This window comes from Poromitra crassiceps (genome assembly GCF_964638095.1).
Source record: "Poromitra crassiceps genome assembly, chromosome: 20".
Taxonomy (NCBI): domain Eukaryota; kingdom Metazoa; phylum Chordata; class Actinopteri; order Beryciformes; family Melamphaidae; genus Poromitra; species Poromitra crassiceps.
In genome coordinates this window covers 18,925,528-18,942,336 of record NC_139637.1, presented here as the reverse complement: position 1 = coordinate 18,942,336, position 16,809 = coordinate 18,925,528, and the positions used below count along the sequence as shown (strand labels likewise).

The 16,809-nt window shown below is 43.6% G+C and overlaps 1 protein-coding gene across 1 annotated transcript; it reads left to right on the top strand.

The window, feature by feature from the left end:
- The first annotated feature begins 6,181 nt into the window (after positions 1–6,181).
- Positions 6,182–14,869, top strand: cox4i2 (cytochrome c oxidase subunit 4I2). The gene is made up of 5 exons (XM_083656641.1): positions 6,182–6,372; positions 10,338–10,437; positions 10,967–11,134; positions 12,860–12,991; positions 14,418–14,869. Exons 2-5 carry the CDS (start codon positions 10,338–10,340, stop codon positions 14,549–14,551), a joined length of 534 nt encoding a protein of 177 aa, XP_083512767.1. The 5' UTR covers positions 6,182–6,372; the 3' UTR covers positions 14,552–14,869.
- Positions 14,870–16,809: the final 1,940 nt, after the last annotated feature.

Sequence of the window (16,809 nt, the reverse complement as noted above, 5' to 3'; positions counted from 1 at the left end):
TATTTCATTTTGTTCTTAAATGTTTAAATAGACCTTGTTGAAGAATATTGCAGTATTGGCAAGTGTAGCCTGGCTCTGTGATAGTTGATTTTGTTGATTTTGAACATAATTTTTATTTCTGAAAATGTTAAATATGTAGGTCAACTGCTGCTACCGTTTAGCCTTGTTTAACCCTGTTATTGTACACTGGACTTTAGTGTTATCTTTATTTTGTCTTGCTTTGATATAGCATTACAGTATATGAGATGAAAATGTTCTGTTTTACTTCAGTAATCAATGGCACAATTTACCCCAACGTATTCTCGCCAAAGGCACAACTTACCCCGCACCGGGGGCAAGTTGTGCCAAGAGACCACTTTTTTAAGAATAGCCATATTTTTTTAACAGTTTATTTAAGATCCAAAGGGAGTGTTCCCAGTGGTGCACAACATCCTGAAATATATTTACATATTGTAGTTGGAGGCATTACTGTCATGCCCTCACTTTAAAGACACCTCAAGTAAAAAGTGGCACAACTCACCCCACTCTCCCCTAATTGAGAGCTGTATGAAGACGGATGATGATACTTTCTTCCCTTGGCTTCCAGTCCACCTTCCTCCCAGCCCCAACCTGCCTTTGTATGTTATACATACCTGTGGATTATTATCTCAACTCATATTCCAACCAACAAGAACCTCTGTCAATAATACTGGGCTCAATTCATCCAAATGCATTGATCACATGTACAATAACACTCCAGATATAGTGCTCTACACCTGTGTCTGTCCCAGTAGGCGTCAGTGACCATAACTTCATAGCTGTCTCCAGGAGAACAAAGCTACCTAAGGCCTACTTTCCTAAGGCCTACTGTGACCTACTTGATTTATATCATATCTCTTCTTGTCTGCTTGCTATGTTTTGCAAATTCCAAAAAATGTTCTGATCATAAGTTTAAATTTGGATCCACTGACTCCCTAGATTGGCAGAGGGTGGAGCAGCGACCGGGGCAGCATGGGGATAAGTTGGCCAAGTATAATTGGGGAGAAAATGGGGGGAAATCAGAAAAAAGAACATGAGGTTATCTGTTCTGACACACAGTGTGCACGCATTTGTCAACTTGGCAGTAAAAATCCATGGTTTTGGTCTTGGTTGAACTTGTGTTTAAAGGAATTTCAAAATTGCAAGCATTTTTAAAATGTGTTCACTGTATGCATTTTGTGGCAAAGGAACAAGAAATGGGTTGATGGTATAGCCTCAGACAGATGTTGTGCTGAATGGATGAAATGGTTCTAGCAATCAGTTAAAAACAACAACGGTAAGATTCAAACATGTCTCAGGATGATATAATAAGAGATCATGTTGATAAGTGCAACAGAGAGCAGCCGACCTTATGATTCAACAAACTGCCACACCAGCGCTGCTCTGCTACAGTCCTGTCGTCTGCTACATTCCCTTTGATCTGACAGTACAAGCTCAATACTGATGATATATTTAAAGTGAACATCAGCCTTAAAACACAATGCACATTATGCTACTTGTAAGACATTGCTGGAGATGTCTTGTGAACATTTCACTCGGACCAAAACTTTCAAAAACTACGTTGAAAAAAATATTTTCTTTAAATCCCCAATTTCTTTACATTTTGGTCCGAGTGAAATGTTATGCGGTCTCTCCTGTTTCTAAATATATCTGAACCGTTTGGTTTGAACAAGTAAAAATATATTTTTTAAGCATTTTACGAAATGTCTATGGGAAAATAAATGGCGGATGAAAATCTGATGTGGTACAGTGCTGAAGCAGGAAGTAGGCGGTCGCTTTGCCTCCCCATCTGATACATCAAGAGACAAAACCTGGATCTGATCCACCGACACGACTGAGCCTGACATTTATTGAACTTTTACATGCAAATGATCATTGTTTGACTTACAATTATGAGCCAACAGTGGACTCATCCATTTAAAAAAATAGCAATTCTCTATGTGGATTGTGCACCGATATGACTATGCAAAGAAACTCAGAAGGCTGCTTTCTTAAACAAATCACTTTATTTAAGAATATTCTACACTAAACTGTCAACACATCGGCGTAATGCTGCAATTACAAATGACAGAAATCCACTGAGGGCAACGCTTGTTAGAAAATAGTGTTTTCCATGAAGACACCCGTCAGAGTTTTGTCAAGAGCTGGAGGTGACACGGAATTTGATGGAGGAGGCCGCTTCATAATTCTCTATGCAGGAAAAAAGTTAAAACTAGTACATACTTTAATACATAAAGACTCAAATGCCCCCTCCACCACAGATAGAAAAGAGTTACTCTCCTGTGTGGATTTTCACGTGTCTCTTCAAGGATTCTTTAAGACCAAAACCTTTACCACAGACTGAGCATTTAAATTGTTGATCACCTGTGTGGATTATCATGTGTCTCTTCAAGTCTGCTTCCCGAGCAAAACCTTTACCACAGACTGAGCAACTAAATTGTTTCTCACCTGTGTGTAGTGTCATGTGTGCCTCCAAGTTAAATTGACGAATAAAACCTTTACCACAGACTGAGCAATTAAATTGTTTATGTCCTGTGTGGACTATCATGTGTCTCTTCAAGACTCCTTTCTGGCGAAAAGCTTTACCACAAACTGAGCAATTAAATTGTTTAACTCCTGTGTGGATTGTCATGTGGCTATTCAAGCTTTCTTTCAGACCAAAACCTTTACCACAAACTGAGCAATTAAATTGTGTCTCACCTGTGTGGACTATCATGTGTGATTTCAACTGTTCTTTACGACCGAAACCTTTACCACAGAGTGAGCAATTAAATTGTTTAACTCCTGTGTGGATTATCATGTGTTTCTTCATGTTTCCTTTAGTACAAAAACCTTTACTACAGAGTGAGCAATTAAATTGTTTATCTCCTGTGTGGATGTTCATGTGTCTGTTCAAGCTTCCTTTACGACCAAAACCTTTACCACAGACTGAGCAATTAAATTGTTTATCTACGGGTGTGTGGATGTTCATGTGTGCCTTCAAGCTTCTTTTATAACCAAAACCTTTACCACAAACTGAGCAAATAAATTGTGTCTCACCTGTGTGTTTTGTTATGTGTGACTTTAAGTTATCTTTATGAACAAAACCTTTACCATGGACTGAGCAATTAACTTGTTTATCTCCTGTGTGGATTTTCATTTGTTTGTTTACATCTGTTTTATGACCAAAACTTTTGCCACAGACTGACACAGAGTCTAAACCTGACTGAGGTTCACTAGTTTCCATCCGTTCATCATCACTGTCTTCAGTTTCAGGTTCAGAAGAATGTGATGTCTTGTCAGCAATAGTTGTTAGTGAATTACTAGCTGGATCCAAGTTCCTGGCTGGTTCTGATACTCCACAGTCCTCTCCACCAGCTTCTGTTTTCATTTGTTCGTTTGTGCTGTTGGCTAGAGGCTCTGCCTCTCTGTTCTCCTCAGTTTGGATTTGGTGAAGCTGTGAGGACTGAGGTTTCTCTTCCTCATATTCACTCTTCACATGGACAACAGTGAATGGGCCTGGGCCTTGAAGCTGCTCTCCCTCCTGACTGCTCCAGAGTTCCTTCTGTTCCTCTTTAATACGTGGGGGCTGGGTGCTCTGGTCCATACTGGGCCTCCACTCCTGCTCAGCGGGAAGTGGAACCTCTTCTTTAATGGCCAACAGCTGCTGGAGGTCTGGAGGCAAGGCTTCTATGTGGAACCACACAGCGTCCAGCAGTTTTCGCTGTCGGTCGATCTCCTCTCTTGAACGAGTAGCTTCCTCCTCATAGTCTGATATCGTTCTTTCAAACAGCCCAAATATCTCTTCAACAGCCGCAGTTAGGCGCTGCTTCAGTACAGCTCTCAGCTTCTGGACTTTAGACATTTTCATTTTCACAGTGACGGCTTTTCCGCCCAACTTTCTCCTTCACAGCTAACGTTAGCTTCACAGCTAAACCATTCACCTGAGTCCCAAGAAAGAGCTTCTTCTTCCCATCAGAGATAAACGGAGCCCCGGGTCCAGACAGTTGATTCGTGATACTATATTGCACCCACGAGTCTTCCGCTTGTAAATTAATATAACCTGGAAAATCGTATACGCTACCAAAGAACGTACATTGATCACCACGTCATCCTTCCATGCTCTTTGCTACTGCTAGCTACTCCTGTTCCGGCTACTCCTTCTTTGTGTTTTATGGTGGTTGACAAACGTGCATTACCGCCACCAACTGGACTGGAGTGTGTGGAACAGGAGGTTATGAAACAACTACTCTTAGATCGTTAACTTATATCTATCTCTAAATCAATTTATTTTAGAAACTTGATAATAGATGTGTGTATATATTTCCTGATGTTTCCCTAATAGACCTGGCAATGAAAAGTATTGATGAGTCTTTCTCAGTGACTGAAAAAGACCATTTCTCTCTGTATTGTATTTCAGTGTATTATATTGAACAGTTTCTGGTTGGCTACAGTGTGTGCATTTTCCATTTGGGTGCTTGCCTATTTGATGTAAAGCATAATTGAGAGCTGTATGAAGACGGATGATGATACTTTCTTCCCTTGGCTTCCAGTCCACCTTCCTCCCAGCCCCAACCTGCCTTTGTATGTTATACATACCTGTGGATTATTATCTCAACTCATATTCCAACCAACAAGAACCTCTGTCAATAATACTGGGCTCAATTCATCCCAATGCATTGATCACATGTACAATAACAGTCCAGATATAGTGCTCTACACCTGTGTCTATCCCAGTAGGCGTCAGTGACCATAACTTCATAGCTGTCTCCAGGAGAACAAAGCTACCTAAGGCCTACTTTCATAAGGCCTACTGTGACCTACTTGATTTATATCATATCTCTTCTTGTCACATTGATCACATGTACAATAACACTCCAGATATAGTGCTCTATACACCTGTGTCTGTTAACTGTCTAATAAAGAAAGGCAAGAAAGATTAGACCTTATTCGAGTTATTACAGACATGAATGATTATGATTATTACATGTTTTTAAACCAATATAAACTGTTGTTAAAATTAATATTTTGTTCACTGCTTTGGCAAAATTAAGATCAGAGCTTAAAATGTTGAGATCAGTCATGCCAATAAAGTTATTGGGTTGAAGAGAGAGGAATGGGTGGTTGAAACAGTGCTGAAACAGTATTTTTAGTTGTAGTATTTTAGTCACAAACAAAAAATAATTTCATCCGCAAACTCAAACAGTGCAAAAACACAGACAGTCAATAAAATCGCTGTCAAACTGTACACATAAATTCTACTTTATAAGTTATGTTTGGTGCATGTATCCCTCACCCTGACATCATGTTATTATTCAGAGTAAACTACCTAATTGTACTTTTATCTGTGCTATGGTGTGTACACTTGTTTAATATAAAACCGTGTTAAGAATGTTGTGGAAAGCTGCCACACAGTACTAGTCCGGGGTCGCTATGGAGGAGACGTGTCCTTATCCGACCCCGGAGTCTCCTCCCTCTCCTCTCCCCTCCCTCGCTCCTCCCCTCTCTCTGCTGGCCTGCCCTGTGCAACACATAGCAGCAACAGATATACGAGATGAAAGTGGCACGGTGCCAACCTCGACTTTGCCCTGAGAAGGCGTCAACGTGGGTTAAAAAAAAAAGAAAAAAATGCAGGAACTATAGTCTCTCTTTGTGTGTCTGCTTCTGTCTGTCTGTCTGTCTGTCTGTCTGTCTGTCTGTCCTCTCTCTCTCTCTCTTGTTCACATAGCACTCACTTTCCCACTCCCTACACTCACTCCATACACTTGGCCCACGCTCTCCTGTTTCCTCTCCACAGTGGGAAAATAGCTCTCCCTCTGTCCTAACATGACCTCACGACCCATCATCATCCCCCCGGTCTGTCCGAACAGCGAGGCTGCACAGAGGGCATGGAGGAGAGGGGAGAGGGGCTTCTCTGATCTGCAGCTAAACTCAACTCACTTTACCACTTTACCTCTCTCTCTCTCTCTCTCTCTCTCTCTCTCTCTCTCTCTCTCTCTCTCTCTCGCCCTCTGCCAGTCCGATCACATGCTCTCCTAGATTGTTTACTTGCACTGGTTTGGTCTATCCCTTCCACTAAGCTCCCTCTCTCTCTCTCTTTCTCTCTCTCTCTCTCTCTTTCTCTCTCTCTCTCTCTCTCTCTCTCTCTCTCTCTCTCTCTCTCTCTCTCTCTTCCTGCCTCCCAGTCTCTCTCACCCGCCCACCAGTTGGTTCCTGGTCGGTGCTGTGTGGTGATAAGAGCCACGACTGAGACGAGGGGGAAAAAAAAGGGGGGAAGACGAACCCAAACTGCAACGTTTTGTTCTGAGATTTGGTGTGGTGCTGCTTTTGCTGTTGCGTCGTTTCACTCTGCAGTTTCACTTTCTCAGGATCACCGTGAGTATTTGACTTTTGCAGAATCAAAAAATAAACAGGCTGTCATGGCGTCTAGCAAGGAGGGGAGACGGGGACAGAGCCGCCCCCCTCCCCACCTTCTGCCTGGGGACAGTGGCGGACGTGTAGCAATGATAGCCTAATGACCCTTGACACAGATCTATCTACCTGATAGACATTTCGACAAATTGAGCAGTGTTTCTTATAGATGCAGCAGTTGCGAGGTTATGGGCGGCGGCTATCAAAACATTCGACAGAGGCAGAGCACCTTGAACTTGATAGTGGCCACATGTATGCTATGATCAATTTAAAAAAAAGTGTGATCTATTGCTCTTAACGAGGAGATTTCTCCAATGCAGTGTTCACACACGGCATGTTTGAGCCTGTGGGAATAGCTAAGGCCTTCACACTGCTCAAGTCTTTCCTCACAAGGTTTAACAAATAATAACCAACGTTAAGCATGCGTGACATTCACAGCTCCTTATTCGGATGTAAACACTGCTCCTTGGAATCCTTTGTGCTATGAGTGAATAAAAAGTGTTCAGACTAAGTTAAAAAAAAACGGATGTTGCTTTCAATCGGTGTTTAGAGAAAGGGCAAAGCTTTCTGTTGTTGTTTTTTTCATGTCCCGCTCCGGAGGTCATGTGTCGGACTCTTAATTTGACCAACTGCCAATCTCCGCCATGTTCATTTGCTGTGTGTCTGTGTGTGTGTGTGTGTGTGTGTGTGTGTGTGTGTGTGTGTGTGTGTGTGTGTGTGTGTGTGTGTGTGTGTGTGTGTGTGTGTGTGTATCAGAAGGACAGGTGACAGGACCAGACACAGAAGTGATACAAACAAAAACCAAACTCTAAAACAGAATTCAAATGTTATTAATCATAATAATATTTAGGCTAGTTTAATTTGTATTGCGCTTTTCCAACGACCCGATCTTACACATTTAAATCAAAGACTGTTTAATCAAAAATATGTGCGAACATAAACGACTCTCTCTCCGAAAGCAATGGCGCCGCGCATCAGATTCGTTGGAGACTCGCGTTTATTATGGACGCATCATTTTGCTAGAGCTTTTATCTGAACGGGCTTAATTTCACCCTGGTCACGATATACGGTGATCTCAAAGTCATCACCGCCCATCCATTGGAGCATCACCAAATGCTGCTCCAGGATTCGTCTCTTTATGAAATGAGTTATTTGTTCAATATTTGTGAGGACCCAGACGAAGACTAAACTATCAATGGTCATATTATAAATAGCTTGAATTCTATTTTAGCGCGTGCTGTAATTCCATTAAGTGCTAAAGGAAGCGCTGCACTGTCTGCAGTAGAGCTGCACAATATATCGTTTCAGCATCGTCATCGCAATGTGCGCATGCGCAATACTCACATCGCAGAACGCGCAATGTCATAGGATAAGGCAAAGTAACTCAAACATGTCATGCTATAACTCTTTTGCTGGTTGAGCTGGTTGATACTGATACTGCATTAGCACACTAGCATCCTGCCAATCACTCTGGCTGCAGCTAAAAACACTTGCTGCTATGTCACCCACTACCTTCTTAAAGGGACAAGGCTTGATGAGCTAATCAAGTCATTTGGTGAAAATTCCTGTATTCTTTCATATCGCAATATATATCGCAGAAACCAAATATATTGCAATGTCTGTTTTTTCCAATATCGTGCAGCCCTAGTCTGCAGTGTAGTTAACTAAAAGATAATTAGCACGCCAGACAGGGGAAGAAGGGATTTAATCCATCCGGGCCACCTTTGATAATTCCATAAAGCACTTAATGAGATCTTTCAACCCGCTGTTGTGAATGACAAAGCAAGTTCGCGCGCACAGGCATGCACATTGCACGCACGCACGCACACACGCACACACTCACACACACAAACATACCAAAGCCCGCCCGTAGCTGCCTCTGGAGTGGATGCTGATTGGTGGGAACCACTGGCGGTTCAGATTCAAACCAATCGATTGGAGCGTGGCAAGGAGGATTTGTCATGTGATCTCATGATCTCGCGCGAATCCAGCTGCCTCGGCAAGGTTACTGGAACACCTAAATGGAATGGAACCAGCATTAATGTTATTGGTTACGCCTGTGTTTGTTTACCCTGCTTTGACAGGTCAAAATGGCGGCTGTGAAACAGGTCTATTATCATCTCTCTGGGGCTTAATATCCCGTTGGCATGTGGGTACTGCTGGTATTGCTGCCCTTATGTGCAGCTGTGCTCTCCATTTCCTCCTGTACTCCTTCATATTGGTAGGTTGCTTAGCACAGAACAGTGATTTTGATGAGGTACCAGGTCCACTTGGTTCAATTTAATTACATTTAATTATTTCACTCCCTACAGAAGTTAGTTCCATGACTAACTTGAGACTTGGCTATAATTCTGTAAATCAACAAAAAAGGTCTGAGGATCAGAAACTGGGTAATCCTCTGAAGTTGTCCGTTATTTTCATGTCCTAAAGTAACTAGTAACTAGCCCAGTTACTATTTTAGTAACTCTAACTGAGTTACTGAATTTGAAAAAGTAATTAGTTAGATTACTAGTTACTGAAAAAAGTAGTTACAGTTCAGTTACAGTAACTAGTTACTTAGTAACTAGTTACTCCCAACACTGCCTATCTATTATTTTTGGCCTATTAGGCTACCTCTTGTTGGGTCGTCCATTCATGAGCTGCTCAACCAGTAATTTCCAATAGCAGGCAGCAGGTGGCGTTATAGCATGTGAGTTGAGAGATTTAATCATTGACAGTATGCATAAGGGTAGACCTGCCTTCATATTGTAAACTGCTGTAGACCCCTTTATTATTTTATATAGGCACCTGCAAACTGTGGAAGTTAAGCATAATGTAGCATATCAAGTTGCAGATTAACACAGCATGATTATTGCACAGGTGTGCCTCCTTAATTGGGCTGGTCACAATAAAAGTCCACTCTAAAATGCAGTACTAGGCTATGGCTATGCATAAACTCCCATCTCACATGACAACCATCCTGATATCACAGTGTGTGTGTCTCTCTCTCTCTCTGTGTGTCTGTCTGTCTGTCTGTCTGGCTGTCTGTCTGTCTGTCTGTCTGTCTGTCTGTCTGTCTCTCTCTCCGTGTGTGTGTGTGTGTGTGTGTGTGTGTGTGTGTGTGTGTGTGTGTGTGTGTGTGTGTGTGTGTGTGTGTGTGTGTGTGTGTGTGTGTGTGTGTGTGTGTGTGTGTGTGTGTGTGTGTGTCTGGCTGGCTGTCTGGCTGGCTGGCTGTCTGTCTCTCCCCCTCTCTGTCTGTCTGTCTGTCTGTCTGTCTGTCTGTCTGTCTGTCTGTCTCTCTCTCCCTTTCTCTCTGTGTCTGTCTGTCTGTCTCTCTCTTTCTCTCTCTCTCACTCTCTCTGTCTGTCTGTCTATCTGTCTCTCTCTCTCTGTGTCTGTCTGTCTCTCTCTCACTCTCTCTCTCTCTCTCTCTCTGTCTGTCTCTCTCTCTCTCTCTCTCTCTCTCTCTCTCTCTCTCTCTCTCTCTCTCTCTCTCTCTCTCTCTCACGCGCACATTTTAGAGTTGACTTTGCCAAAAGGCACACCTGTGCTATAATCATGCTGTTTAATCAGCATCTTGATATGGCACACCTGCTGGGTGGATGGATTATTTCGGGAGAAGACCTCGATCACTGCTCACAGACACACGGTGGTTAAATAAATATACGAACCAGATTAATTTGATCGTATTCTGTTACATCACCACCACACGGCCTAACATTGCCATACCGCAGGTCAGGCTTTAGTAGCCGGCCGCCCCTGTCGCGACTTTTGGCGATAATAATAACCTCGTGGTGTGAAGGAAAAGCAACGTAGTCAAACAAAAATGCAACCAGCGTGTAGCCTAAACAAGGTATAATGTCATTACCCTTCCGTTGAAATGTGCAAAGACTAATGAAATAATTGTGAGTAAAAGTCTTGTCTACTCACCTGTCCTCTCCTCTTCTCAGATGCTCCAGGTGACCGCAGGGCGCGTGGGGAGCCTCCTGGCGAGGCGCGCGGCGGCGGCGCTGACCACCAGCAGCGCGAGGATGGCGAGCCATGGCCACGGTAGAGAAACAACGTTGCCATCATGATGCTAGTTTCTAGGAAAACTTTGCTTGAGACTGGGTGTTTTGGATATCGTGAAATGTTTTGGAAAACTAGTTAACTACTACGCTACCAGATTTTATGTGGAAGCTGCATGAAAACAAATTGTTTAGTAGTCTATCTATACCTTTGTGTTTCCATCCAGCATTTAGCACATCCAGCCATATCAAGTAGCCTAACTACTACCTAGCACATAAAGGCCTCGGTCAATAGTGAGCCTGAACCAGCAGATGGCGCTGTTGTCTGTGAACATAACATGAGACTGAGACATACACATCATGAGACAGCCATACAAACAAGCCCTGCAGCTATTGTTGCTTGATCATGTGTGTAGGACACATGCAACTTATTCCTAGTATTATGTATCCGAGTACCGGTATGTATGTTTCTTTTGGTTGTATTGTCTATAATCTGAGTTGATTGCACAATGTTGCAACTGTTTGGTCCAGAAGTTGCCATATATTGACTCTCCCTGTCCATGTCGGTCTAGATGTCTCGACGTTGGGGGTGGACATGTCTCAGCCGCATTACACGGACCGTCAGGACACCCCACTGCCTGACAGAGCCTTCAAAGATGTCCTGACGTCTGCCGACCAGGGCCTGAAGCAGAAGGAGAAGGGACCCTGGGCCCAGCTGAGCAAAGAGGAGAAGATTGCCTGTAGGTTGAAGAGAAGGCATGTCCTACTGAGAGCATCAGAGGCAGTCTAGTAGTAGAGCCCGACCGAGACTGGATTTCTGAGGCCGATATCGATATTAGGGAGTAAAAAAATTCCGATATCGATATATCGGCCGATATTCTTATATTATATATACACATTATATTACTTTGTTTTTTGCAATGATCCCTCAAATATCAAACACTTGACAAATATATATGACTTGAGATATGTATTGTAATGTAGGCAGGATATTTTACAGCTTATCAATAAACTTTATTGTCCAAAGTGACATCAATGCAATGAAACGGTAAACTTAACTGGGAATTTAATAATTATAAATCACTAGAAATCCAAAACCACAAATGGAACAACTATCAATTAGAATTTGAGTTAAGAAAAAATATCAAATATACACATGCGGTCTATAACTTAAAAAATACAAAATAAAAAAATTGCGGCCAACATATCGGCCGATACCGATATATCGGTTATCGGCCGATAATATCGGTGGACCGATATATCTGACAAAAATGTATTATTGTAAGTCGCTTTGGATAAAAGCGTCTGCCAAATAACGTAATGTAATGATATCGGTCAGGCTCTACAGTCGAGTAGCAGCGCAGTTTGCAGAGGCAGTCGTGCTCCATGACCTTTGCTAAGTAACTTGTTCTTATGCCAGCTGATTGTCAGGATGTTGTCATGTTGTCATGGTGACATGCCTAGCATTGTTGCCAGCACTTTGTTCTAGAGAGGGAGCGACATGGTGCCCATCGTTAAAATTCTGTCACACTTGTCTCACTCAATACTTTGTTATAAAGTAGCCTATTGTTCCAGTCAAGTTTATTTGTATAGCCCTAATTCACAAGCATGTCCCAGAGGGCTTCACAGAAAATATGTCTAGCTAATTCTAGCTGACACAACAGTAGCAAATTACAGTAGTAATTATAACACATTGAACAATTGATAGAAAATATAGGAGAGAGCGGAGGAGAGAGCAGGGGGAATGTGAGAGGAGAGAGCAGGAAAGTGATGAGGTGGGGAGGGAATGGGAAATGTTGGGAGTATAGGAGGAGCAGGGGAAGGGGGAAAGAGGAGAGAGCAGTTCTCACTCAATACTTTGTAAAGTAGTCATATAGTAGTCTCAGTATTCGTGTATATCAAATACAGGACTCTGGAACTAATGCATAGCAGCTTTATCCCTGCCATTATAAGGCTTAAGTGAAATGTATACCCGGGCGTCAAAGACGTCGCCATGTGCGCCGCAGGTCTACGCCGCGGTCGCCTGTGACTCACCGTCGACTGCGCAGCTGGTGCGAGTATACTGCTGTATAATGTAGATGTGGAGATGACAGGACAGAGTGAAAGCAGCTATGATGAGTATTATGCACTACATTCTCTCCTTTGAAATCATAGTGAAATCACACAAGTAACATGACTCATTTTGCTGTCTGTATGCCTTTTTTCGCTTTTGTTTATTTATGATCTGCTGCTCTGGTGTCTGTACACATATGGTAATAATAATGGTCCAAAAATGATGACGTTTTTATTATTATTATTATTAATAATTTATTTTTATGTTAAATTTTCTACCCCTAACCCCCCATCCCCCCGCCCTGCAACACAGAATCTAAGCCCTCCAGAAAGCCTTTTGTCCCATCCTTCCTCTCATCCATCTCTCCTCTCCTCCTTTGTTCCCTTGTTACCCCCCCCCCCCCTCCCCTCAGTGTATCGGCTGGCGTTCCAGCTGACCTATCCAGAGATGAAGAGACCCTCATCGGAGTGGAAGACCGTCATAGGCGGACTCTTCATTTTTGTGGGCATCACTGGCCTGATAGTCATCTGGCAGGGACACTATGGTGATTCTCTCTTTCTCTCCCTCTCTCTGTCCCATCATGCATCAGTTCAATTGTTTTTATGCCTCCGCCGGCCATAGCCATGACTGGAGGCGCTATGTTTTCGGGTTGTCTGTACATGCGTCCGTTAACATGCTCGTTAATGCGATGTCTCAGGACCACCTTGAGGGAATTTCTTCAAATTTGCCTCAAACGTCCACTTGGACTCGAGGGTGAACTGCTTAGATTTTGGCGGTCAAAGGTCACTGTCACCTCAAGGCCACTGTAACAGCCCCCCCCCCCCCATAATTTTTTTTTATGTGCAGATATTGTGGCTGCTATTAGTAGTAGTAGTGGTAGTAGTAATTTAGAGTAGACCTGGGATTCTCAAAGCCTGTGTTGATGGTCACAAGAACAAATACACTCTTGAAGCAAAATAAGTCTAAAACCAATCATTTCACTATTATACTTTTTTAATACAAATTTCTCCCGAACAGTAATCTCTTGTAAGAGATTATCTTTAGCTAGATTTCATCAAGGTTATTGAAAAATATTACAGCTGTATTCCATGGCCGCAAATTTCGGAAATGCACTGGCCGCGAGCCATACATTCAGCTCTCGTGGGGCCGCATGTGGGGAACCATGCTTTAGCTTCTTGGAGAAATAACTCCGTTATTCCGGTTGTGTCCAACTAGAGATGGCGCTGCAAGGCCAAGCCCATTACGTATCATTCATGATGGTTTGAGAAGAGAATATTCCTGCATGTCAGTGACCATTACCTCGCACAGAAGCCTTAAAACCACTTTGATTCTCTTTGCTCAATAACTGGAGCTTCATGTTGACGTGCAGGCAGCATCATGTTGATGTGCAGCATTTGTGGCACCACCACAGATCACTGAACTGCTGTGTCTCTCCCTTCCCCTTTTGCTCTAGTCTACCCTCCCACCCCCCATACATACCACCACAGACCACTGAACTGCTGTGTCTCTCCCTTCCCCTTTTGCTCTAGTCTACCCTCCCACCCCCCATACATACCACCACAGACCACTGAACTGCTGTGTCTCTCCCTTCCCCTTTTGCTCTAGTCTACCCTCCCACCCCCCATACATACCACCACAGACCACTGAACTGCTGTGTCTCTCCCTTCCCCTTTTGCTCTAGTCTACCCTCCCACCCCACATACATACCACTGAACTGCTCTGTCTCTCTTCCCCTTTTGCTCTAGTCTACCCTCCCACCCCCCATACCTACCACCACAGACCACTGAACTGCTCTGTCTCCCTTCCCCTTTTTGCTCTAGTCTACCCTCCCACCCCCCATACATACCACCACAGACCACTGAACTGCTCTGTCTCCCTTCCCCTTTTTTCTCTAGTCTACCCTCCCACCCCCCATACATACCACCACAGACCACTGAACTGCTCTGTCTCCCTTCCCCTTTTTGCTCTAGTCTACCCTCCCACCCCCCATACGTTTGACGACGAGTGGAAGGCCAAACAGCTAAAGAGGATGTTGGACATGAAGGTCAACCCCATCGAGGGCCTCGCCTCCAAGTGGGACTACGAGAAGGGCCAATGGAAGTAAAGGGGGAGGGGCCCGCACTGTGGCCGGAGCGGCACCGAGTCGGACCCGACACCCGCCAGAGCAACGCCATCGTTCCACTCTTGAGGTCGCTGTTGAAGTTCCCCTCAAGTAAAGCTATAGGGTTCAGTTTGAGCGTTGTATCATCAAATCCAGATCAAAACAAAGATTGAACTAATCCAACAGCAGCAAGTGTGGGGTAGCCTTGCTCCATGCCACTTCCTGGCTCAATCGGCACCCTCTCATCCAATCCCTGTAGCCATCGTGGTGGTCACATGTCCGTCCTATTGTAACCATTTAATTAAAAAAATATACGTTTTGCATACGTCTCTGTCCACCTCTCCTTCTCTGAGAAATCATGTGTGCACAGTCAGGAGCGACTCTGCTTGTCTTTGGCGACGTGACAAAACCAGTAGTGCCGAGGTGGCTGTGACCACAAAGCAAAGTCAAAGTTACGGGATATAATATTAGTCTGATAGCCACTTTCAAACTTTCTCTTTCACCATCTTCTCGATATGTTCCTCTTTGAAATAAAGATATGGTACATGTATGTATGCTTCCAAACTTCCAAAATCAGGATAATCTGATTTAGAATCCTTAAAACAACGCATAATGTATCAAATAAATGTTGCTCGACAAACACTCGATTGAAATCTGCCATGTTTTCCCTCTTGGCGTATTACTTCTAAATTGTGACCCGTTATTGCCTGCTCAAATCCCATTTTCTGCCTGAGCTGAGGAGTGATTTTGAATAAAAAAGTTCTTGAATATTTAACAGCTTTCCTTAACTCATTGAATGCCAATGACGACAGCTGTCGTCAATTCAAATACTGACGTAGAGTGCCAAAGACGACGATTGTCGTCAATTGCGTTTTTTGACGGTGGGACGTGGATCAATCCCTGATACATCTCTGGTACAACTATTGTAGCTATTGGAGGTCTATAACCTATTTTACAGAACCCTTAGGTGGCGACAGTGCTCTCCACATAACAGAAAGGCAAGGAAAAAACAAAGAAGAAGTCGTTATGGAAACGGAAATCGCATCGCATCCGTATGCATCGATATGCTGAAGCACGTTACTGCAGCTGTGCCTGCAGCAGCCAATCTGCTCCCACAATTGAGCCGCTCCGTGTCGGTTGCGACAGCACATCTGCACATCCACACCGTGGAGTTGTTATTATTCTCAACTGGAAGCATCGTTGCCGGTGACAAACACACGCGGAACGCTGTAAAAAAGCCTGGCTGTTCCGCACCCTTCACTGTGCGCACAGCAAACTCAGCAGAGAGCCACCACAGACAGGAGGAGGAGTGTGCAGTTGAGGCGAGGCGAGGCGGGGCGGGGCGGGGGGGGGGGGGGGGGCACGCAGAGCAGCACGCAACACCCAGACAGACCCAGGCAGCAGGACAGGATTGACAAACGCAAGCCAGAATATCCGATACCCACCAGCAGCAAATCAAAACCAGCAAGAAGCTGCAACCAGCAGCGCACGCAGGGGCCAGCGCTGCTGGTTGTAGCTAAAAATATTATTATGCCAAACAAAATTCCCTGGCCTAAACTGTTTTATTGAAGGAAATTATTTTTGAGGTGTGACTACATTAGAAAAGATTAGCTTCAGAGTCAGTGATGTGCTTGAAATGATTAATTTCACAAAAGGCCAATTATCTCAGCTTCTAGAAAAAAATTGCTGTTTTTGGATGAATCAAGCTATCTTCTCCGGCTCATAACTAAAGAACGGAAAATGGGATCAATAAACTTTTTTTTGCAGATGATAGAATAGAGTCTCATCGTTCTTTGTGCGTGTTCAGTGTTTACATAGTAATATCACACAATATTCTGTGGGCCTCGAGAAATCACTGAAAACGCTCTGAAACTCTGGCACTGGGAGCGTCCGTTCTCCAAAAGTGGCTGGCACTCAATGAGTTAATGAGCAACTTTTCATGCACGCCCACTTTAACACCCACACCACACCGCCCAATATGTAGGAAAAGACAAACCACAGATTCACATCTTCCAGCATGGTCTTTATTCAGTTCAATGTCATCTAAAATTTAACAATGGCATTCTAATACATACAAACAGGCCATTTGGACATGGCGTTGTAGCTGCAATCTTTAATTTTGTACTCTCTAAAGCCAACAGGAATACACCAGAGAACCCACTTTTGAAGACATTCTCCGTTTACATCGTTCCCGTCTAGTTAGCAGTCCAATAACCCTAAGAAACACAATGGATAACAATTCACGTCAATGCAAAGATGGA